At 33.0% G+C, this 23968-nt stretch overlaps 1 protein-coding gene across 3 annotated transcripts; it reads left to right on the top strand.

Moving 5' to 3' along the window:
- Positions 1–13034: 13034 nt before the first annotated feature.
- Positions 13035–20694, top strand: LOC120162894. Of its 3 annotated transcripts, none has more exons than XM_039172958.1 (10): positions 13035–13319; positions 13868–13911; positions 14378–14495; positions 14578–14695; positions 15016–15674; positions 16505–16841; positions 16922–17177; positions 19336–19494; positions 19812–20219; positions 20328–20692. In XM_039172958.1, exons 1-10 carry the CDS (start codon positions 13130–13132, stop codon positions 20604–20606), a joined length of 2568 nt encoding a protein of 855 aa, XP_039028889.1. In that variant the 5' UTR covers positions 13035–13129; the 3' UTR covers positions 20607–20692. The 3 variants fall into 3 exon arrangements, with proteins under 3 accessions (XP_039028889.1, XP_039028888.1, XP_039028890.1); XM_039172957.1 differs by having other exon boundaries at positions 16502–16841; positions 20328–20691; XM_039172959.1 differs by lacking the exon at positions 13868–13911 and having other exon boundaries at positions 13180–13319; positions 16502–16841; positions 20328–20694.
- Positions 20695–23968: the final 3274 nt, after the last annotated feature.

The raw sequence follows: 23968 nt of genomic DNA, 5'->3' as shown, positions 1-23968 counted from the left end.
GGAATAAGCTCGAAGAGATCTATGGAAACAAGAAATAAGAGCCCGAGGTATCTTCTAACTCTAATGAATCTAATTCATATTCTTTTAATGAGTTACAAGATGCATACGATGAATTATTTTTGGAGTTTGAGACCATGAACTCCAAATATAAGAAAATAATTTCAAAATTTAAAGTTGAAAATGATTTTCTTTTCAAAGCTAAAATGGATTTTGAAAAATGATTTAGAGCTTCCAAAAGTAAAAATTGAAAATTTTGAAAAAGAATGATTTGATTTAAAAGTTATGCTTGAATACTTATCAAAATAAAAAGAAATCATTTTAAATAATTAATTTAATTTCATAATGACAAAATGCACACATTGTCATTATCATGGTCACAAGGAACATACTTGTCCTTTAAAGAAAGGAAAACTGTTGAGTTAATCGATCGACGAAATAGCCAAGAGGAGGTGAATTGGTAATAAAACTTTTGGTGGAAGCTTTTGCAAAAAATTGAAAATAATTGCACAACGATTTAGAGTGGTTCGACTTTCTCAACCAAAGTCTACTTCCACTACCTTAGCTATCTACACTAAGGATTTTCCAACAAATTCACTAATTTATTCTTTCTTCTGAGGACAAAGAGTAACCTTACAACTCCGTAAAGAATTATACCCCAAATTCTTGAGAACACTCTCTCCCAAAGAAAAGAATACAAATTTTGTTAACATACAGAAAAACCTCACAAGGAAAGATTTTTGCACAATTCTAGAACAAAGAAAGAACACTCAAGAATGAATACAATTGAGCACAAATGGTGTTCTTGAAAGCAAAATGAATATTGAATGAAAATAGGCTTGAAAATGTTTAAACGATAAGTTCAAGGCTTTCTCTTTGATTCTCTAGCTTCTCTTCTTAATTGTTGTTGATCAATATCTCCTAAGCTTGTTTAAATACACCTTGAATCACTTCTGAACGTTGGGGATCATTGGTGAAGTCAATAGAGCAGTTATTGAGTAATTATCATTTAAAAATTTGGTGGGAGTGTGGGTGCATCGGTACATTCTCAAGGGTGCATCGGTACACTATGTGTAAAATTCAAATATTTTGAATGTTAGTTGACATAGTGCATTGGTACACTTGGGGTGCATCAGTACACTAATTACATTCGATGTTTCAAAAGAGCCAGGAGTGTATCGATGCATGGTCTGTGCATCGGTACATAAAATGCATTCGATGTTTCATTAAAATCAGGAGTGCATCGATGCATGGCTGTGCATCGGTACACAAAATGCATTTGAATTAGGGTGTGCATCGATACATCAAGGAGTGCATCGGTACATCCCTTTATAAACTTGATTTTTGGCTCGATTTTGGTTCGAAATACTTTGTAAAAATTGTTTCAAAAATATTTTAAGTTTAAAGCACAATTTTACACTTTAGTAAGGATTGAAATTGATCTTTGAAAAACTTGGAGTAATATTTTGATATTCGAATAATTTAATTGAATATACTTTTAAAATGATTATAAAATCTTAAAATTCAATAACATTTAATTTGTTATATCGAAACATCAAAATGGTTTCAACAATCTCCCCCTTTTTGATATAACAAAACATTTAAGAAATTTTAAGAAATATTTTCTTTGAAAATCATTTTTGAAATCAATTTTGAAAATTACTCCCCTTACTATATTCTCCCATTTTTGTTAAATTAAAAAGACTCTATAAAATCATTTTTAAACAAGACTTTGAAAAATTTAGCCAATTGATTTTAAAATAAATATAGCTTAAGTTGCTAAGATCACAATCAAGAGAAAGATTAGCCATTAGTTCCATAAATCAATATTCATAGATAATGTGTAATGGTAATTGGTCATAAATGATTTAAAATGTAAATGATGCAAAATCTAACATAAAAATTCACTTTTAAGTTCAAAAGATTAATAATCATTCAAACAAACCAAACATCCAAAATATATTCAAAAACAAACAATCCAAACTAAATATTCAAAATGTTTTAACAATAAAATAAATCCTAAGTTCCATCCAAGAAAACTAAAGCAAGACAAGGTCTAATCATCCATCGGAGGATCTGGAGGTGATAAATGTGCCCATATATTGGCCACATCACGTGTAAGAGCTTCGACCCTTTCGTCCATAGCATTGAAACGATGATTCATCGCTTCGTTGTTAGCAGTAAGATGAGACTCGATGGATGCGAACCTCATGTCAAGATTCTCCATAAACGATCGAAAGTATGAAGGCATCTGACTATCTTGCTGTGCCGGCTCGTCTTTGGGTACGTGTTCATCAATATCGCGCATAAGAGCTTCAAGCTCTGAATCATCATCCTCTGCTCCCGGTGTTTTCTCGATGGATCGAACCCATTGATCCTTGTCCACGGTCCATCCCAATTTCTTTAAGGATGTGAGATTTATTTGGTTCTTGAGAGGGATAAAAATATTAAGCGTGGCCCTAAGGTTTAATTTGATAAACAAATTGCTAAGGAGACAACCGTTAACGAAGGTTTCTACATTTTTGGATGGGATAATGTTTACAGTATCTACTAATTCACTGAAAATGATATGTGGAAAATTTATTTGCTTTTTATGTTGGATACAATGTATCCACCATATATCCAAGATTCTAAGGGAGAAGAACCTACCTCTGAATGGTCTAAACCACCAAGAGATGATCAAGTGAAGAAAACGCTCGTGATGAGTTTTTAAGGTACTTGCACTCGCCTTAGCCTTATAAGGTGTTGCCACAGTCTCTTTTTCATTATCTAAACCTATGTTATCTAGTCCAAAATGGGTAGCGATTGTGTCGAAGTCAATGTAAACGAATTGACCTAGAAGATAGAATTGACCTAGAAGATAAGATCAAATTCCTATGGTTTCAGTACGAGCTTCTTTTGGACACAAACCGTATTGGAATAGAAAATGCAGACTAGTTGATGATAAACAATAGGTTTGAGGTGAAAGAGTTTATCAAATTTCCACAATTGAAGGGTAGGAAGATATTCAAATTTAATATCGACCATGGCTTGAATTGAAGGTATACACTCTTCCCGGATTTTGTATGACTCAAACAAAGTATGATACCTATGGTATAGATCTTGTCTACGACCAGGCTCATTGAAGCAGGAGTTTAGAATAATCATATTTGGGTCGTTTGGATTTGGATTGGGTAGAGGAATAGGAGGACGGTTTTGAGGTTGGTTTGAAGACCGACTAGAGGAAAACCTAGCGCGTTTAGACATGATTAAAGGTTTGAATGGGTAAGGTTATCTGAAAATTTGAAACACATGTATGCAATACAATCAATCCCAAAACTCAATAAGAGTCCTCAATATTCAAGATTCTCTAAACCGATTCCTAATTGGCAAAATTTTGAAAACTATTTTGAAAACAATGTTTGAAAATCAATATTTATTTTTCAAAACAACATAATTAAATCAAAAACATCAAATTGTAAAATCAAAACAATAAATTTTTTTATTTGGAATTTAATTTTTTTTACAAAATTGTGCGTTTTTGATGAAATTAGTTGTAAAATCTAGTTTAGAAACATAATATGAGTAATGCCCGACATCTAATTCAACCTAGAACTAATCAAATCTAGTCCTAAGTTCAAAAATTAAAAAAAATAGTGGTTTTAGAAAATTTACCTTGAAAATTCGGATTTGAGAGAGAGATTAGATGTTGTTTGCACGATTTAATGATAATAGCAGGATTGGGAGTTGAAAAGCAAGTTAATTCCGACTTAAAATCGTTGATTTGAAGCAATGGGGAGATTTGGAGAGAAGAGGGGCGTACGATGGCAAGAGTGTTTGGGCTTTGACAAAAATGAGAAATTTTAGGGATTTAAGCCTAAAACCCAATGACTGTATCGGTACACTGCAAAGTGTATCGATGCACATTCAAGGAATGCATCGGTGCACCTTCATAGTGTATCGATGCATATAACACTTTCATAGTGTAACGATGCACTTTGCACAAAAATGTCAAAAATCTATTTTAAACAATTAGAATGCTAAATTAATCAGCTCTAGTGGTATTGACAACTCATAGATCAAAAATTAACAATGTTCAATCAATCAAATCTATCCTTAAATTTTTTTTGAACTTATAATTAATTTTCACTAAAGAATCATAAACTCCCCTAACTATTAGCAAAGAATGCAATAAAAAATATTATTTTATAAGCATTTTTCAATTCTAATTTAAAAGTGCTAAAATTATTTTAAACACTAAGTCAAGGTAAGTTGATTAAACTTAATTCTCTCCTAAGTGTCCAAAATCTTTTTTTATTTAAAGGTTTTGTAAAAATATCCGCTAATTGATGCAAAGTATCAACATATTCTAGAACTATATCTCCTTTTGTGACATGATCTCTAAGGAAATGATGTCTAATTTCAATATACTTAGTTCTAGAGTGTTGGATGGGATTTTTAGTGAGACAAATAGCACTAGTATTGTCACACTTGATAGGTATGGTACTAACTTCAATTCCATATTCTAAAAATTGTTGTTTCATCCATAAAACTTGTGCACAACAACTATCGGCTGAAATGTATTCCGCTTCAGTGGTAGATAATGCAACACAATTTTGTTTCTTTAAAAACCATGAAATAATCATATTTCCTAGGAATTAGCAAGTACCAAAGGTACTTTTCCTGTCTATCTTGCATCCTCCATAATCCGCATCAGAAAAGGCATGCAAGCTAAAGCTAGAGTCTCTAGGATACCAAAGTCCTAAACTAGGAGTGTCCTTAAGGTATCTAAAGATTCTCTTAACGGCTAGTAATGTGCTTCCTTAGGGCATGATTGAAATCTAGCACATAAGAAAACACTAAACATAATGACTGGTCTACTTGCGGTTAGATAAAGCAATGAGCAAATCATGGATCTATATAATTTAATATCTATACATTTACCTCATTCATCTTTGTCAAACTTTGTAGAAGAGCTCATTGGAGTGGCATGAGGTTTCCCATTTTCCAATCCAAATTTCTTGAGCATATCCTTGATGTATTTTTCTTGATTGATGAAGATGTCATCTTTTCTTTGCTTGATTTGGAGTCCCAAGAAAAATGAGAGCTCCCCCATCATGCTCATCTCGAATTCACTATGTATTAGCTTAGAAAATTCTTGGCAAAGAGCATCATTAGTAGAACCAAATATTATAGCATCAACATAAATTTGAACTACTAATAAATCTTTACATTTTCTCTTTAAAAATAATGTAGTGTCAACCTTCCCTTTTGAAAAACCTTTTTCAATTAAAAAATTTGACAATCTTTCATACCAAGCTCTAGGAGCTTGTTTTAAACCATAAATCGCTTTTGTCAATTTAAAAACATGATATGGAAATTTTGAATCTTCAAAACCAGGAGGTTGTTCCACATACACTTCTTCTTTTATAAAACCATTTAAGAATGCACTTTTAACATCCATTTGATATAATTTAAATTCATTAAAACATGCAAATGCTAATAACATTCTAATTGCTTCCATCCTAGATACGGGAGCATATGTCTCATGAAAATCTATTCCTTCTTATTGAGTATAGCCTTGAGCAACAAGTCTAGCTTTGTTCCTCACTATATTACCACTTTCATCAAGCTTATTCCTAAATGTCCATCTAGTACCTACAATAGATTTATTACTAGGACTTTTAACTAATGTTCATACTTTACTTCTCTCAAATTGATTTAACTCTTCTTGCATAGCCATTATCCAATTTTCATCTTTTAATGCTTATTGGATATTGTTAAGCTCTATGCATGAGATAAATGCAACATAATTGCATATATTTCTAAGAGAAGATCGAGTGGTTACCCCTTTTGATGGATCACCTATAATCTCACAATCCTTGACATAGTTGTACTCTCTTGGGTAAGAGATATCCCTTTCTTCAATGGTTAGATTATCCAGAACATCATGAGTTCCCTCATCTTTCACTTTTTTCTTTGATGATGGTTCTCCAACGTCATGTCTAACGTCATTTGTGTTTACAATACCTACACCATCATTCACACAAGTATCCTTCCTCGGAAGGGGATTATCATCGAAAACAACATATATAGACTCTTCTACATCTAAAGTTCTTTTATTAAATACTCGATAAGCTTTAGAATTTAAGGAATAACCCAGAAAAATTCCTTCATCACTTTCAGCATCAAATTTGCCAAGATTGTCTTTACCGTTGTTTAAAACAAAACATTTACATCCAAAAGGATGAAAATAACTAATGTTAGGCTTTTTATTTTTAAAAAGTTCATATGAAGTTTTCTTTAAAATAGGCCTAATCATTACACGATTTATAACATAACAAGCAGTATTTGTGGCTTCCGCCCAAATTTTTTTTGGCAAATTGTTTTCACGAAGCATGATTCTAACCATTTCTTCTAAAGTTCGATTTTTCCTTTCAATAACTCCATTTTGTTGAGGGGTTATAGGTGCTGAAAAATTATGGTTAATACCATTAGAATTACAAAAATCAGTAAATCCAAGATTTTTAAATTCAGTACCATGATCACTCCTAACACTAGTTATGGAGTAACCTTTTTCGTTTTGGATTACTTTTGAAAATATGATGAATTTTTCTAATGCTTCATCTTTAGTACTTAAGAATAGAACCCAAGTATATCTAGAATAGTCATCTACCAATACAAAACAATATTGTTTTCCACCCAAGCTAGTAGTCCTAATTGGCCCAAAAAGATTTATATGGATCAATTGTAATACTCTACTAGTTGATACATCATTAATGGATTTAAAGGAAGCTCTTTTGTGTTTTCCTTTAGAACATGCATCACAAATTTTATCATTATCAAATTTTAGCTTTGGCAATCCTCTTACTAAATCTCCTTGAATTAGTCTTTGTAAAACACTCATGCTAGTATGTCCTAGTCTCTTATGCCATAACCAACTATCATGTTCATCATTAACAACTAGGCATAAATTAGTCATATTTATAGAATCTAAATGCACCATGTATATGTTTCCTATTCTATAACCATTAAGCATAATAAAAATAGATGCAATGTTAATCAATTTTGTAATAATTTAATTTAAAAAATAATACATTGTATCTTTTGTCAAATTCATTATTTAAAAGATTATGCTTTAATCCATTCACATATAAAACATTATGCAATGTCGATTATCGAGATTAAGAGCATATGCATAAAGTTTTGGAAACGTTATGCATTAAAAAAAATTTGAGTTCTATGCATAAACATTTAAAAATTTAAGGTAAAAAAATTATCAAAACCAAAGTATTTGAAAAATTGATATCAATTGCTAAAGAGATATCATTTACATTTAAAAACAATTTTGACCAAAAATTATTATGATGAACTAAAGTTATGAAAAATTTCTAAAAATTTTAGATTGTTCATCATAAAGCATTTTTCAACATACATGAGATAAAACATAATTATTTAAGATTAAATACTCATGTATGCATAAACTAAATGAGCAACCAAATAAAATAATAATATTAAGTTTAGAGGTTACCCATTCCTTTTTCATGTGTGGCTAGGGCATCTTGAATATCTTCACTTTCATCACCATTGCTCCCACCACCTACAACAGACATTTAAGTAGATTGTGGTATCCAAATTTCTTTGGATCCTTGAACGTTAGTTTCAATGCCCTATGTTCCTTTTGGAACCCATACTTGTCTAATTTTAAATCGTTTTCCTTTCTTTGAAGGACAAGTATGTTCCTTATGACTATGATAATGAAAATGTGAGGATATTGTCATTATTGAACTAGATGAATTATTTAAAATGATCTCTTTTTCTTTGGTTAAGCAGTCAAGCTTAACTTTCAAATCGAAATTTTCTTTTTCCATACTTTCAAATTTCATTTTTGAAAGCTCTAAATCATTCTTCAATATTTCATTTTGATTTTCAAAATCCATTTTAGATTCTAGAAGAAGTTTGTTTAATTCAAAAATTTCTTTTTCAAAGTTTTCAGATTTCATTTTTGAAAGCTCTAACTCATTTTTCAATATTTCATTTTGATTTTCTAAGTCTAGTTTAGCTTTCAAAAGAAGATCATTTTTAGCTATAAATTTAGAAATCAATTTCTTATATTTGGAGTTCATGGTCTCAAACTCCGAAAATAATTCATCATAAGCATCTTGTAACTCATTAAAAGAACGCAAATTTCTTTCTTTCTCGTCTCTATAGATTTTCTCAATCTTATCCCACAACTCTTTGGCATTTGAACAAGAAGAAAATCCTTTGTAGATTTCTGGATCAATTGCACAACATAGCATGTGCATAGCCTTTGTGTTTTGTTGAGATTTCTTCCGTTCTTGATCACTCCACTTCTTTGCCTTCTTTGTAGGAGAATAATATCCTTTCTTGATTATCATCCAAGCTTCCATATCATGTGCTTGGATAAATATCATCATGAACCTCTTCCAACGACGATAATTTGTTCCATTGAAGTAAGGAGGTACGTCAATTGGTCTGGATTCCTCCATGGAGAATGAACCGAAGGTTGATGCCATCTTTATCGATTTAACTCTTCCCGAATCGACTCAAGAGGTGGTTAAACCTTCAAATGAGTGAGGCTCTGATACCAATTGTTGAGTTAATTAATAAACGAAATAGCCAAGAGGGGGTGAATTGCTAATAAAAATTTTGGTGGAAGCTTTTGTAGAAAATTAAAAATAATTGCACAGCGATTTAGAGTGGTTCGACTTTCTCAACCAAAGTCTACGTCCATTACCTTAGCTATCCACACTAAGGATTTTCCAACAAATTCACTAAATTGTTCTTTCTTTTGAGGATAAAGTGTAACCTTACAACTCCCTCAAGAATTATACCCCAAATTCTTGAGAACACTCTCTCCCAAAGAGAAGAATACAAATTTCACAAACTTACAGAAAAATCTCACAAGGCAAGATGTTTGCACAATTCTAGAACAAGAAAGAACACTCAAGAATGAATAGAATTGAGCACAAATGGTGTTCTTGAAAGAAAAATGAATATTGAATGAAAATGGGCTTGAAAAAGCTCAAATTATAAGTTCAAGGCTTTCTCTTTGATTCTCTAGCTTCTCTTCTTAGTTGTTGTTAATCAATGACTCCTAAGCTTGTTTAAATACACCTTGAATCACTTCTAAATGTTGGGGATCATTGGTGAAGTCAATAGAGTTGTTATTGAGTAATTATCATTTAAAAATCTGGTGGGAGCGTGGGTGCATCGGTACACTATGTGTAAAAATTCAAATATTTCGACCGTTAGTTGACCTAGTGCATCGATACACCTTGGGTGCATCGGTACACTAATTACATTCGATGTTTCAAAAGAGCTAGGAGTGTATCGATGCATGGTCTGTGCATCGGTACATAAAATGCATCCGATGTTTTATTAAAATCAGGAGTGCATCGATGCATGGCTGTGCATCGGTACACAAAATGCATTCGAATTAGGGTGTGCATCGATACATCAAGGAGTGAATCGGTAAATCCCTTTATAAACTTGATTTTTGGCTCGATTTTGGTTCGAAATACTTTGTAAAAATTGTTTCAAAAATATTTTAAGTTTAAAGCACAATTTTACACTTTAGTAAGGATTGAAATTGATCTTTGAAAAACTTGGAGTAATATTTTGATATTCGAATAATTTAATCGAATATACTTTTAAAATGATCATAAAATCTTAAAATTCAATTACACTTCTTAATTTGTTATATCGAAACATCAAAATTTTTTCAACAAAAACGTTTTAAAATCAAACAAGTATGAGTTCCAAAGGGAACAAGGGGCATTGAAACTAACGTTCAAGGATCTAAAGCAATTTGGATACCAAAATCCAAATGAATATCTCTTGTAGGTGTGGAGCAATGGTGATGAAAGTGAATATATTCAAATGCTCTAGCCACACTTGAAAAGAAATGGGTAAAATCTAATCTTATTTTGATATCTTGCATAATTGGTTGCTCATTTAGTTTAAACATGCATGAGTTTTGGTTTTAAATAATTTAATCTCATGTATGTTGAAAAGTGTATTATGATGGACATTTTAAAGTTTTAATGATTTTTCATAATTTTTAGTTTATCATAACGAATTTTAGTCAAAATTGGTTTTAATGTTTTGTTTTTATAAAATTTAATTTTTGACCTTAATTTAAATGTTTATGCATGTGACTCATTGCAAATGATATCTCTCTAACAATTGATATCAATTTTTCAAATACATAACATTTTTTTTGGATAGCTTTATGCACATGCACTTAAATTCAACAATTGGTATTGCATAAAGTATTTTAGACTTTGATATATTGAATTTCTTGTGCTACTAACATGTTTGTTTTATCTTTGTTGAAATTCAATTTTTTTAAAGTCGCAAGCTTTTAAAGTCAAATTTTTGTTTGGAATGCATTTATTGAGGGGGATCTTTGATTTTTCAAATGATTTTTATGACAAATTTACTGCTTACTCTCCATTGTTATTTTTAAACTTTAAATTTGAATTATTTTTGATATAACAAAAAGGGGGAGAAATATAGGTTTGAAAAAAAAATCAAATTCTCAATGAAAAAGGGAGTTTTAATATTTTCCAAATATTTCTCTTTTTCATGAAATGTTTTTATTAAGCGGAAGTTTTGTCAAAAAAACAATTTTTCAAAGAAAAATTCAATTTCTCAATGAAAAATGTGGAGCTTTAATATTTTCCAAATATTTATCTTTTGCATGAAATGTTTTTATTAATGGGAGTTTTGCCACAAAAATAACTTTTCAAATGTTTTGTTATATCAAAAGGGGAAGATTGTTGAATCATGTTTTATAATATTTTGATATAACAAATTAAGGCAAAATGTTTTTGGACTTGATTGAATTTGATCAAAGTTTTCAAAAATAATTCAAAGCCCATTAAAATAGAATTTGAGCACAAAATGATTTTCTAGGTACGTAGTACCGAATACTATTCTTACAGTATCGATACATCATAAACAATATTGATAATGTTCATGTGATACCAATACCAAAGGTAAGAGAAGTATCGATACTCTTTAGGTAGTATCGATACTACCATGCATTTTTCAAATTGCTCAAATTCCAGAATGCAAGATAGGTACAGATACTCAAAGGAGTACCGATACTACTTTACACAGTAGTATCGATACCATGAGCATAATATCGATACTGGTCAAGCCCAATGACTAGTAACGACTAGTTGATTTAAAAATTATAAAGGTAGTACCGATACTCATTAAAGGAGTATCGATACTCCCTGTACTGTGTTGTTTTATTTTGCAAAATATTAATCCCCAACGACTAGAAATGACCACAAGTTCATTCCAACATATAAAAACAAGTTGAGGACACTTGAAGAAGGTTACCAACACCTATCCAAGCATTCATACACAAGAGAAAAGTTTTTTCAATATTTATTTTTCTTTCTCTTGTAAATATTTGTGTTTGAGCTTAATTGTATATCCTTAGGTTTTGTTCTTGTGAGTTTAATTTTCTTGTAAACACCTACCTTAGAGAAGTTTTTTTGTTTACATTTTATTCCTTTTGTAAAAGGGGATTGTTTCTAGCTAAGCATGTGAAAAGCTAGGGAGTGTAAAGGTTATCTCTTGATCATGTAAAAAGAAAGAACAAATTAGTGAATTTATTAAAAAATCCTTAGTGAGGAGCTAAGGTAGTGGATGTAGACTTAGTTGAAAAGTCGAACCACTATAAATCATTGTGTCAATTGTCTATCTTTTTAAGCTCCTTACTCCCTAAACTCAAAAACCAATTCAACCCCTCTTGACTATTATTCAGTTGTTCACTTGAGCTTCATCGAAATCCCAACACTATCTTTTATCTAATTTTAAGATCCATATATCATCACGCTCTTTACATTTTAAATCTTAATTTTAATATTAATATTTTATTTCTCTCCCGGTTCAGAAGCTTTGCTTTGACTAATCCGGACCGAGACCTGCATCGCACACCTAGCTTTGATGTGTGAGTCTCCCAGCAAGGATTTTCTGTATACACAAGGACTCGAACTCGAGACCTTAATCGATTTAAGCTCCTTACCACTTAAACAAACCCATGTTGGTAAATATTAATATCTTTTTACTTATCATATACTAATATTTAGCGTTTTCAAATCTTTTACATATTTAAATATTACAAAATCCATGAATATTCAAACTTATTATCATCTTAAATTTAGATTGAAATACTTATGAGAACACAATTTATTGCCGATAAATCTTGATTTTTAATAAACTTCTTTTTATCTTAAACTTTATTTTATAATATTATATGCCATGATGTGAGTGAAAAAATGATAAAAGATTTAAATACAAATTAATTAATATTGTAAGTAATTTGTAATTATTTTATTTTAATTTTAAATGATGTACAATTATTTTATATAAGGACTATATAATTATATTATTATGTTACTATATGTTCACGTTCGAATCTTCGAGAACACAAATGTAAGATTTATCTAAACTCTCAAAAACATATAGCGCACACTACAAATAATCACGTATCAATAACCTAACATCCTTGTGAGTATACCCTTATAACATTATCAATAGTCACGTCTAAGCTCTCACACTCTATAACGCCACATTAATACTAATGACATGATAACTCCTTACTGACACCTATAAAGACATTACACGTATTGAGCCAATGAAAATTAAAAATACAAGTATGGTCCTCGCAATCATTCTTCCACCTTGTACTATCCTCTACGGTTATTGATTTCTTAATCAATCAACGTATTATAATTATTTTTAAAATTATATAAACTAATTAATAATAAGAATCCAATAATAATTTAGTTTTATCATAATAATAATTTAATAATAATAGAAAATTTATCATAGAGTTTATTTAAATATAGATGTGAAAATTTATTTGAATCCAACTAATTTATAATTTTTACCCTACACAGAACAAATTTGAAGGGTTTCGTTTTCTTGTAAGTTATTGCTTCAGCACTCAAAAGCAGTACTCATATTATTATTATTTTTTAATTTAGAAAAAAACTGCAACTTTCTGTGACTCAGAACCAAAAACTCACCCAGAAAAGGGGGAAAAAGAACTTTGTTTGGTTGTTTGTTTATTTGATTAATCTGATAAGCCGCTGATAGAGTGATAGCGATGGGGAGTGATAGCATGACCAAAGGAAGTGCCGGCGGCGGCGGAGTACAGATACCGGCATCGGTGAAGAATGTGGTGCAGAATATTAAAGAGATTGTTAATAATAGCTGCACGGACTCGGAGATCTACGCCGTCCTTAGAGACTGTAATATGGACCCTAACGATGCCGTTCAACGCCTCCTCTCTCAAGGTTTTCACTGTTTCTTTTTCTTCTTTTCTGTTATCGATGATAAAAACATTTCTTCTATCTGTTTTTGCTAATTTTACGCTACTGTGTTTGTTTGCTCAAAAAAAATGAGAAAATATAATGCACAAGTTATTTGTCTTCCTCTGATATGGTTTCTGTAATTTGTTGGGGAGAATTTTTTAGTTCTTTTATATTTGATTTCTGCTCCAAATAATAGCTGGTAGCTTAAAAATTAATAATTTCTTGCTGTTCGAGTTCTTCGAATTGAAAAGCTTCAAATCTGCTTAGAAATAAAAGCTAGCGATATCATTACACATGTTGCTCTTTAACGGCTAGGGTTTTAACTATTTTCTGCATGATTCATTTTTGGCAGTCAAATAACTGAGAATTTTGTAACTGAAGTCATTGGAATCCTTAAACTCTGTGCTTCGTGGGGTTCACGTTCTTTCAAGTCTGATGGAAGAACAATGTCAAACAAGGCTTTGACAATGTTTCGCGCTGTTTTCAAAATTTAAAAGATTTTTATAAATTAACAAATTTCGATTTTGTAGATACTTTTCATGAGGTAAAAAGCAAACGGGAAAGAAGAAAAGAGGTATTATTCTTTTTTAAAATGTACTTAGTCTTTTTCTCCATTATTAAATTAAATTTTCCTTTTTATCCTTTTGCGAAATATCTCTAAATTATGCATTATCTTTGATTCAACTATTAATGTGATAAGTTTACTCTGGTTTGGTGCTACTATATTTATGAAGCTTTACTTTTGATTCAATTGTACGCATGAAATTTTGTTTTGATTCAATTATATGATTCCAGTTATTTTCATGTCGAATAAATATAATTGTTTGTGTATGCAATAAGTAAAACGGTGTCCCTTCAATAATGGTGTTATTGGTTTCTGGAAATTGAATTAAAATTATAGTTCCATTCATATAATTTCACCAGATCAAAATTTATGTATCACTTTGATCGTTTGATCCAAATTCATGTGTAATTTCAGGATTTATTCTTTTATATTTCTCATTTTGAAATATGATTTTTATCGCTTGATATGTCATCAGATGAAAGAGACACAAGAACTAAAAACTCGAGCTAACAGTCGTGCATCTAATCGTGGTGTGCGAGATGGTAGTGAACATTCTTTCGGACAGAGTGGATCGACACTAAACAGCTTCAATGGTATGGTCCTTGGAAAATGTCTGCATTGTTGACACTAGTGTCAAACTTGGTTATTAAAATCTCACTCTATTCCTTGTGGCAGAGCTTGGTAATGCTGCATACAAGAAAGAGAATGGCTCAGTTGCTTATATGTCATATTCTGCTTCTTCAAAATTACATTCAACAGGACAAACTTTGAATGAGCAACTTTCCCCACAAAGGTTGGTTCTATAATGATGTAAAATTGTTTCTTATCATATGCCCTTGTCTGGTTCTTAAGTCTTAAATGAATATACATTGCTCTGGCTTATCAATATTTTTATGTGCACAATTTTTTCAGTTTCTTTCGTCATATATGGTATGTACTGTTGATGCATTCTTGGCACTAATCTTTATGATGCATGATACCTATTTATTATTATTATTTTTATTTGATATGCTTTCTCATTTGATGAATTGATGTGTTATGTGTAATTTCGTTTAGTTTGCTACCTGATGAAATGATTACTCTTCATTTTGAGCATATTATATTCTTCTGCAGCAATTCTTTTGACGCTGATTATAGAAGACAATTAATAGGAACAGGTGATATGATTGATTCATCTATGCAACCATCTTATGGATCACAGTCTTCTTGGGTGGGGGACGCCTTAGAACATGTTGCTATGGCTGATACTGTAAGAATGGGTGGACCAAAGAGCAAAGGCTTACAAATTCCATGTGAGACCACTTATTCCCCTCAAGATGCTGTTCCACCAAACTCAACCATCGACCAAATGAAGCCATCCCTTGCTACTTCAGATTCAAAATTAGGAACAGACCAAGATTTGCATTCTTCGGATTTGAACATGACTTCTGAATCTGGAAAGAAATCCAATCAGCGTGGTTTTGACAATGAATGGGCTGTGAATGGGCCAATGATAGGTTCTGGTGATATTGGTGGTACGATGTATTCAAATCAATCCTACGTACGTATTAACAAAGCTAACTTGTCAAGTAACTGCTGGTCAGATAGTATTCTAGTATCAGAGAGCAATGTTGGCAGAAAGAATCTTAGCCCTAATCATGTCAGTTCAGCGCAAGCATCTAACAAACAAATAATTAGAAGTGATTCTGGAGAAACATCTGAATATGATGACGACCTGCGTAAGGATACAAGTTCACCTGATTCTTATGGGCAGATCTATGAATGTCTAGAAGGTAAAAATTTTAGGTCCCAAGTTTGATTTTACAGGATTTTTATTTTCTTTATTTGTTTTTTAATTAAACTATGTCTGATTTTTGTAACATGTGCAAGAGATGGATTCTATATAATAATCATGGGTTTATCTGACCCAAGTTTTGTACTTTTGATGGCTATAGCTATCTATAATGTATATATATCTTCACATTAGAGTGAAGAACAGAGTTATCCTTACAGAATTTCTCAAAGATCTTCTTTTTCTTAGTATTGCAACGGTTTTTATGTCTGCTATTATTCTGTTTTCCATTTTAGAACATTTTAAAACGTGCACTGCTTAGTAGAACCTATTTAGTTCAGACCAGAAGATGATAGTCTAGTTATATGCTCTGTGTCCTAAACCTTAGCCTGTAAAATCATATGTAGAATGTATTAGCTTGTGACAGATACAGAAAAACGGAAGTGGTAGGACTAGGTTGTTAATTAACAGTCTTGTTTGGTATTTTGTAGATGAAAACATGAAACATGGTGCGGTCTTGTTTCGTCAACTCCTTGATTTTTTAATGTACAGAAAAGGGTTGGGAGAAGATGGGGAAATAAAGGCTCCTAATGTTCTAATGTTCTTTGTGACATCTATGGAGAGTCCAAAAACTGTTATTTATATTCTATGGTAGAAATTACTTATGTATTGATTCTGTACTTCTTTAGGCGTGTTATTGAATGGTTGAATGAGAAGTGCCTTTATGAACAGCTGGTTATATTGTTTTTATTTTATGCATGCAATGAAGCAAAAGAATTATTGTTGGATATGTATCTTTGATTTTGACCCTCCGGTATCTAATCTCAGTAGTAGGTAGAGGCTCTAATGCATCTGCTCCAAACCCTTCTGCACCTTTATCTGATGATGCCATCAAAGCTGCATTATCAGTTGCTGTGAACTTACAACATCTAAGCTTAGTGAAGGAAGAGGGAGCGGCGACTCCTAAAGAGAATAACTATGGAGTGGTGCTTCCAGATTATTTTCAAACCCTTTCTGCTGATTGCTCACATTTGAGCTTTGGTACCTACAAATCTGGAAAGAGTACAGCATTGCCCCAGCCACAAACATCTAGTTCCTTGACAAATAACTTAGAAGAGACCTTGATGACATCAAATGATTGTTCAACTTCTATGCATATGAACTCTAGGTATGTATATCCTTAATGAGTTCCGGTTTTGGCTTCTTTCTTCATTGTAGTTCATGATATTTGACTGTCTTTCTTTGCAGGAATATGCTATATCATGATAAAGAGCATCTTGAATTTGATTTTGAGAGTAATAGAGCTACTGGAGATGCTAGGAACTATACGTCGCATAAGTTTTCACAGTCGGAGCTTAGGAAACTAGATATTCCTGATGCAGCAACAGTTGGGAATGATTATGTCTCCCGTGCATCTATACCCGGGTCAAGTTTCAAGAACGTCAAACAATCTTCCTCGTCTTTTGTGATTGATCCAAATGCTAGGAATCTTCCTACTTTGCCGGTAAATACTTTTTCCTTGTTGCATTTATGATATCCTGACAGAACTGTCTCATTTTCTGCTATGGTAAAGGTGGACTTTTATGAAATAAAAAAACAAGGAATTATTTCTAGTGCGTGCTGTCGCAGAGCTATTATCTCTCATTCATTAAAATATTTACAGGCATTTATATGTTAAGATATCCTAATAATTGTTTTTCATCAGTTACCTTGCTTAATTTTTTTTTTTGATAAGAAGAGGAGGCCTCGTTAAAAACCCCCTTCATGATTAACGGAACGCCTAGTGGAATTCCTTAATCAGCGGAAGGAAGAAAAGAGTGCCTCAAATATTATTGATTAAAAAGTATTACAAAGAGTAGACTAGTTCCAAGAATAACCCCCCCTTACAACTGAACTCTTAACCTATCAACAACATCCTTAACAATAGTAACAAACAGCACTGGACATTTATCTATATTCTTAACCCACTCCACAGACAACTTGCTATCACTTTCAATAATTAACCGTTCCTTATAGCATCATCGAAAGGAATTATAGAAGATTAAACCCTGCTTGATTGCCTTGAGCTCCATTAAGGAAGGAGGACCCGGACCAGCTGCTTCTTGGAAAGAGCCAAGCACCGAACCAACTTCATCTCTCAAAATCCCGCCCAGACCACTAGTCTTCCAATCACTACTGACGGCTGCATCCACATTTAGCTTAAGAAAACCTTTGGGAGGAGGGGACCAAGGAATCTGTTCAGCTAACAGATTTTTAGAATTCGAGTAGACATCCCTTAGAGAAGGATCACAAATGAGAAGGTCTTTGGAAATAGAAACATCATTATTCTTTGCTAAGAACCAAGAAGCTAGCCTGAACCTAGCAGTGAAAAATAATTCATTCTGATCTAACATCCCCCATCAAAAACAATAGCATTTCTAAATTTCCAAATTGTTCAAAGAATAGCACCCGGAATGAAGGACCAAATTGTGGAATGAGACACCAAATTTTCCCAAGCTAAAAGAAACATTTTAGCATTTTCGTGAAAAATAGAAGAAATATTCCACATATTGAGAAACCGATTCCACAGATTCCACGAAACTGAACAGGAGAAGAAAATGTGAGTTGAAGATTCCAACACTTGCTTACATAATGGACAAGAAACATCCACTATTCCTTGAACCCCCCACTTCGATAATTCTGTCTTTACAGCCAATTTCTGATGAACGTGCCACAAAAAAGTCTCCACCCTAGGAGGCACCAGCCCCCTCCAAAGTATACTCTTCCAAAAGGGATCTGCTTCCGAGCTAAAAGAACAATGCTTCACACAAGAGCTGACGGTATAAATACCCTCCCCATTACCTTTCCAAATCAAACCATCACTCGAAATTTCCGAAAGAGTAGTTCTATTAATGATTGTCAACAATTCTATCCACTGATCCAATTCCCAATCGCTTAAATTTCTTCTCATCTCTATATTCCAAACCCAACCTTCATTACGGATTTCACCAAATTCTATTAACTTACCATTCTGATTTGTGGAAAGGACAAAAAGTCTAGGGAATGCATCTTTGAGAGAAGATTCCAACGCCCATATGTCTTGCCAAAACCGAATGAACTTCCATTTCCAACATGTAAATTAAACAAGCTGCGAAACTTGGACCCAAAAGAATCTTCTTTAAAATGATTTTTCACCACCGATTTCCAAAGCCAAGAAGCTTGTGTCCGAATCTTACTGTTGAACGACAACAAATTCTTGTCAATAGAGTACTTACTGCAAATCATCTTCCACCAATCGGTTTCTTTATCATTGGCGAACCTCCAAGACCATTTTCCAAGAAGAGCTCTATTCATAAAATTGAGGTCCAGCATACCGAGTCCCCCATTCTCTTTGGCTTTGCACACTGTCAACCAATTAACCCAATGAACCTTATTTTTTCCCATTCCTCCTCCCCATAAAAAATTCTCCATGATGGAATTGAGCTTTTTATTCACAGAAGAAGGGATCTTGATTAATGTTGGTTACCTGGGCAATGCTCAGCATGTCGTATTCTCTTAAATGCTCGCTACATTCTTACAGTAGTTTTTTCCCGTTGTGTTCATACTTGCATGTTCAATTTATCTATTTTTAATTGTTATTATTTTTTGGAGTTTTGCACTGATCTTGTTACTTTGGGCGTTAGCAATCACACTCAAACTCTATGCCAAGCGATATATTGGCAGCTGCTATTCGGTCTACAGAAGCAAGAGATTCTGCTGCATTTCTTACATCACCGTCAATTTCATCTAGATACATTGGTTCTGCATCATCGATTAAGAATCCAATTGTATCCATGTCTCAGGTATGAAATCAAGAATCTCTTCTCCTAGGTGGCTCAAAATTTTCAAGTTAGGTTAAATCAGTATTGTGAAGGTGTGCTTGGTGTTTGCGGACGTTTTTTTTTTGGTGAGGCAATCAGGGTGAGCAAAAAGTCAGTTAAACTGAACCGATTGAACTGATTTTTTTGGGTTTTTCAGTTTTTGGTTTATTAGGTTAGCTTATTCGCTTAGACTGTTAATTCGGCTCAATGATCGGTTTTGGATATTGATTTAAGAAATTACTTATTTAAACTGGTCTGATGATTCAGTTTTGAATTTTGGAGCCTTTCTTATATCTCAGCCTTCATCACAGGTCCTTCATAGTGCCAACCCCGCCACGGGACCCGTACACAAGGAGCATTTGTATGCACATGCTTATGCTCAAAGTGGCTACCCCGCTGCACCTCAAGGCCATACATATACACCATCTGCTTTGCGACAAGCATTTCCAGATGGCAATGTGTTCCGTGAATCTCATACAGATAGAAAGTACGATCTCCAACACTATGGAAGTGCTAGTATGAGCAGCAGCTTGCCTTGGTCGAGTTCTTACGCAAATGTTTATCGAAGTTTAGAAAATCCTTCCAATTCTCCCAGAAGTTCTCTTCACAATCTATTGGCTGGTTCGGCAGGCAGCAAACTTGCTTACGATGATTTTTTACGCTCTCAGTACAGCAATGGTGGAGCTAATTTCAACCTACCTTACCAGGTAATAACAATAAAATGCATATTTGATGATTTGACACATTACGCTACTGCTTAGAGCATAGACATTTAACTGTTTCTTTCTCTTTATATATCATTTGTGCATTACCAGAATGATGGCTATGGACATGGTTCAAGAACCATATCAACTATGCTGGATAACGCTAACTACAGTTTACATGGGCGGAATCACCAGCTCGTGGGATATCAACAGGGTCAGCAAAACTCCCAGCAGCAGCTTCATGGAGCTCTGGGATACCCTGGTATTTACAATTCTCATGCAGCAATGGCAATGGAACAGCAGCGGCAATATCTCCGGGATATGGTTTTAAGTGCTTCGCAAGGGCCGTTGTCTAGGCAGTTACCTGAAGCTTGGCAGCGTGACTATTAACCTCCTTTTTTCCCCCTTCTGGTTGTGTTAGTTGCAAGCAATGGGATCTGCCTCCGCCTCAATTTTATATAGTGCACGTAGTTTACTAGTTATCGATTTAGTTATTTACATTTATGGCGTTTAGACCCCATTTAGACACATTGGGTTGGTTTGAGAAATTGAATTAAATTCCCAAGGGTTTAATTATTATTGTTTTCTTAAAGAAAAAAAGTAAAATTTAATTAAGTACACAAATGGTATTCTCCCATTATAGGTTATTGTTTTATTGAGACTCTCAATTATTAAATTTACGAAACAATCATTCGACTTGTGGAAACGATTTCATAAAAAAATAAATTTAATTTTTAATTAAGTGATTTAAAAAATTTTCGTATCGATTAATTTGGTGTTTTCTTATTAAAGTTAAAAAATGGTTCGAGGAGTCGCCATCAATATTTGATTAGGGTGTGATTGGATATTCAAAATGTTGTAATTTTAATAAAATTTAAATTTAAAAATGATTAAAATAACATTTTAAGGTCTGCGAACCAAAAATCGAGTTTGGGAGTCGATTACGCGCGAGGAAGGATTAATACCCCACAACGCCCTATTCGGTACCTAGTCGATTAATTAATTATTTTTGCAACGAGTTTTACAAGTTCAAATTTTATTTAATTTAAGATCCCTTCAAATTATATTCTTTGAATATTAGGACTAAAATGACAATATATATTTTTTTCTTATCGAGAAGAAAAGACATCTTATTGCCCTAAAGCAATCAATTCTAACTCCAATCGAAATAAAGAAATATTACTATTTCATTCTATAATTCATTATTAATTTAAATGCATGAATGATAATAAAATAAAATAAATTAAAAATTACCAATCCTTTTAGAAAGAAGAAGTATATTCGATTATTTAAAGACGTCGAGATCAGACATTTTATAAGTTATAATGATCTTTCCTCGAAGAATTTAAATTGACGGACATTCCTTATTCTCTCGTTCCCAAATTTTAAGTGTAGTCAATTTTTTAGGGTTTCACTTAATGAGATATACTTTCATTTTAAAATAATCGGAAGTAACTTTCTTATACTTTAAGACAATCACTTCACAACAATTCTAAAATGAAATGATATTACCCTTAATTCAATTATTTGAATCGAATTGAGTTATACTTATGAGGGAATTCAATTATTTGAATCGACTCGAGATATATTTATAAGGGTGTCATAGATATCATGCCAAAATGATGCTATGTGTTCCATAAATTGTCCATCTACATGCATATTAAAGTGATTAGTAATATTTTTATGAGAAAATAACCTCAGTGACCAAAAATCCCAGATAATATACGATTTGACCAACTTTTTTTGAATTTACGAAAATGACCAATAAAATCGCAATGCGATCTCTAATTCGCATTGCGATCTCCACTATCGCAAATTCGCGTTGCGATAATTGAAAATCGCGTTGCGATTTTTCATTTCGCGTTGCGATAGTTGAAAATCGTGTTGCGATTTTTCATTTCGCGTTGCGATAGTCTACAATTGTCGTTGCGATTTTCCAAATTCGTTGCGATAATCTACAGTTGTCGTTGCGATAGTCTACAGTTGTTGTTGCGATTTTCCAAATTCGTTGCGAAAATTCGTTGTGATAGTTAAAAAAAAGATTTTGTTTCTTAAGAATTTTCTCTAAAAAGATAATATTCGCGCGGACGTGTCGAAGACACGTATTACCACGACCACGACCACGACCCGACCCGAGACGGACGGCGGCGGCGGCGGCGCGCGAGAGTCTCCCTTGTTCTCTATCACTCAACAAGAAAGTGGGAAAGCCAAGCCTTAAATACCATTTCCAATAGTGTTTCCAATATTATGTGGGATTTGAGCATTACCAACACTTGTTCCCAATACTATGTGGGATTGAGCCTTAAATAGTGATATTATTTTTGAATGTTTTGCTAAAAATTGCAATAATCGCGATTGATTGTAGATTGACTTTTAATTATGACATATTTAATTGTATAATACTAATGCAATTAGTTGCTGATTTAGTTGTTTTAAGGTGCATGATTGTTAATTGTTTCCTGAATAATCACATTGTATTGGAAACAAGTGTTGGTAATGCTTAATCCCACATAGTATTGGAAACACTATTGAGAATGGTATTTAAGGCTTGGCTTTCCCACTTCCTTGTTGAGTGATAGAGAACAAGGAGGACTCTCGCGCGCCGCCGCCGCCGTACGTCTCGTCTCGTCTCGTCTCGTCTCGTGGTCGTGGTCGTGGTAATACGTTTCTTCGACACGTCCGCGCGGATACTATCTTTTTAGAGAAAATTATTAAGAAACAAAATCTTTTTTTAAACTATCACAACGAATTTGGAAAATTGCAACGACAACTGTAGACTATCGCAACGCGAAATGGAAAATCGCAACGCGATTTTCAACTATCGCAACGCGAAATGGAAAAGCGCAACGCGATTTTCAACTATCGCAACGCGAAATGGAAAATCGCAACGCGAAATGGAAAATCGCAACGCGATTTTCAACTATCGCAACGCGAAATGGAAAAGCGCAACGCGATTTTCAACTATCGCAACGCGAAAATGGAAAATCGCGTTGCGATTTTCGACTATTGCAACGCGAAATGGAAAATCGCAACGCGAAATGGAAAATCGAAACGCGATTTTCAACTATTGCAACGCGAAATGCATCACGAATTTGCGATAGTGGAGATCGCAATGCGAATTAGAGATCGCATTGCGATTTTGTTGGTCATTTTCGCAAATCCAAAAAAAATTGGTCAAAATCGTATATTATCTAGGATTTTTGGTCACTGAGGTTATTTTCTCTATTTTTATTTAGACTAAACAAAAGCACATCATAATAGTTTGGGTACAAAAATGGAAATAAAAAAAATTAAATGGGTTTAATGAGCATCTGACAAAATTTAAAAAGAGCAAGCTTAAGGACTTAATCATCAGGTTAAACAAACATAGGCCATAAAACACGAAAAGCCATATATCCAAGGTACCACAATTAAAATAAACCCATACGCACCTAAAATGAAAGTTCGAGGGATGACATGCCAGAAACATGAATAGTATGAAATAAAATTCAGAAAAGTACATGCCAAATGTATAATCACGCATAAACTTAAAAAAATGAGCTCAAGGACCAAAATGAAAAGCGCATGTAATATAAAGACAAAATTAGAAATTTGAAAAGCCTCAATTTAAGGACTAAAATAAACTAAAGCGAAAACGTATGTGGCCCATACAACAAATAAACCATGCGTGAAACAGATGACCCTAGACCTCCCAAACGACGCCGTTCTAGTAAGTATATATATATATATTGGGCAAAAACTAAACCCTAGCC

Source organism: Hibiscus syriacus, unplaced genomic scaffold, assembly GCF_006381635.1.
Source record: "Hibiscus syriacus cultivar Baekdansim isolate YM2019G1 unplaced genomic scaffold, ASM638163v2 tig00111409_pilon, whole genome shotgun sequence".
NCBI lineage: Eukaryota > Viridiplantae > Streptophyta > Magnoliopsida > Malvales > Malvaceae > Hibiscus > Hibiscus syriacus.
The sequence above is the reverse complement of the archived record's forward strand: the minus strand, read 5'-3'. Positions and strand labels throughout refer to the sequence as shown.

Coding starts and splice junctions, on each gene's coding strand:
- LOC120162894 (XM_039172957.1), top strand. CDS start 13,130: ATGGGGAGTGATAGCATGACCAAAGGAAGTGCCGGCGGCGGCGGAGTA. Junction 13,912..14,377: donor AACGGGAAAGAAGAAAAGAG/GTATTATTCTTT, acceptor ATATGTCATCAG/ATGAAAGAGACACAAGAACT. Junction 20,220..20,327: donor ATTTCAACCTACCTTACCAG/GTAATAACAATA, acceptor GTGCATTACCAG/AATGATGGCTATGGACATGG.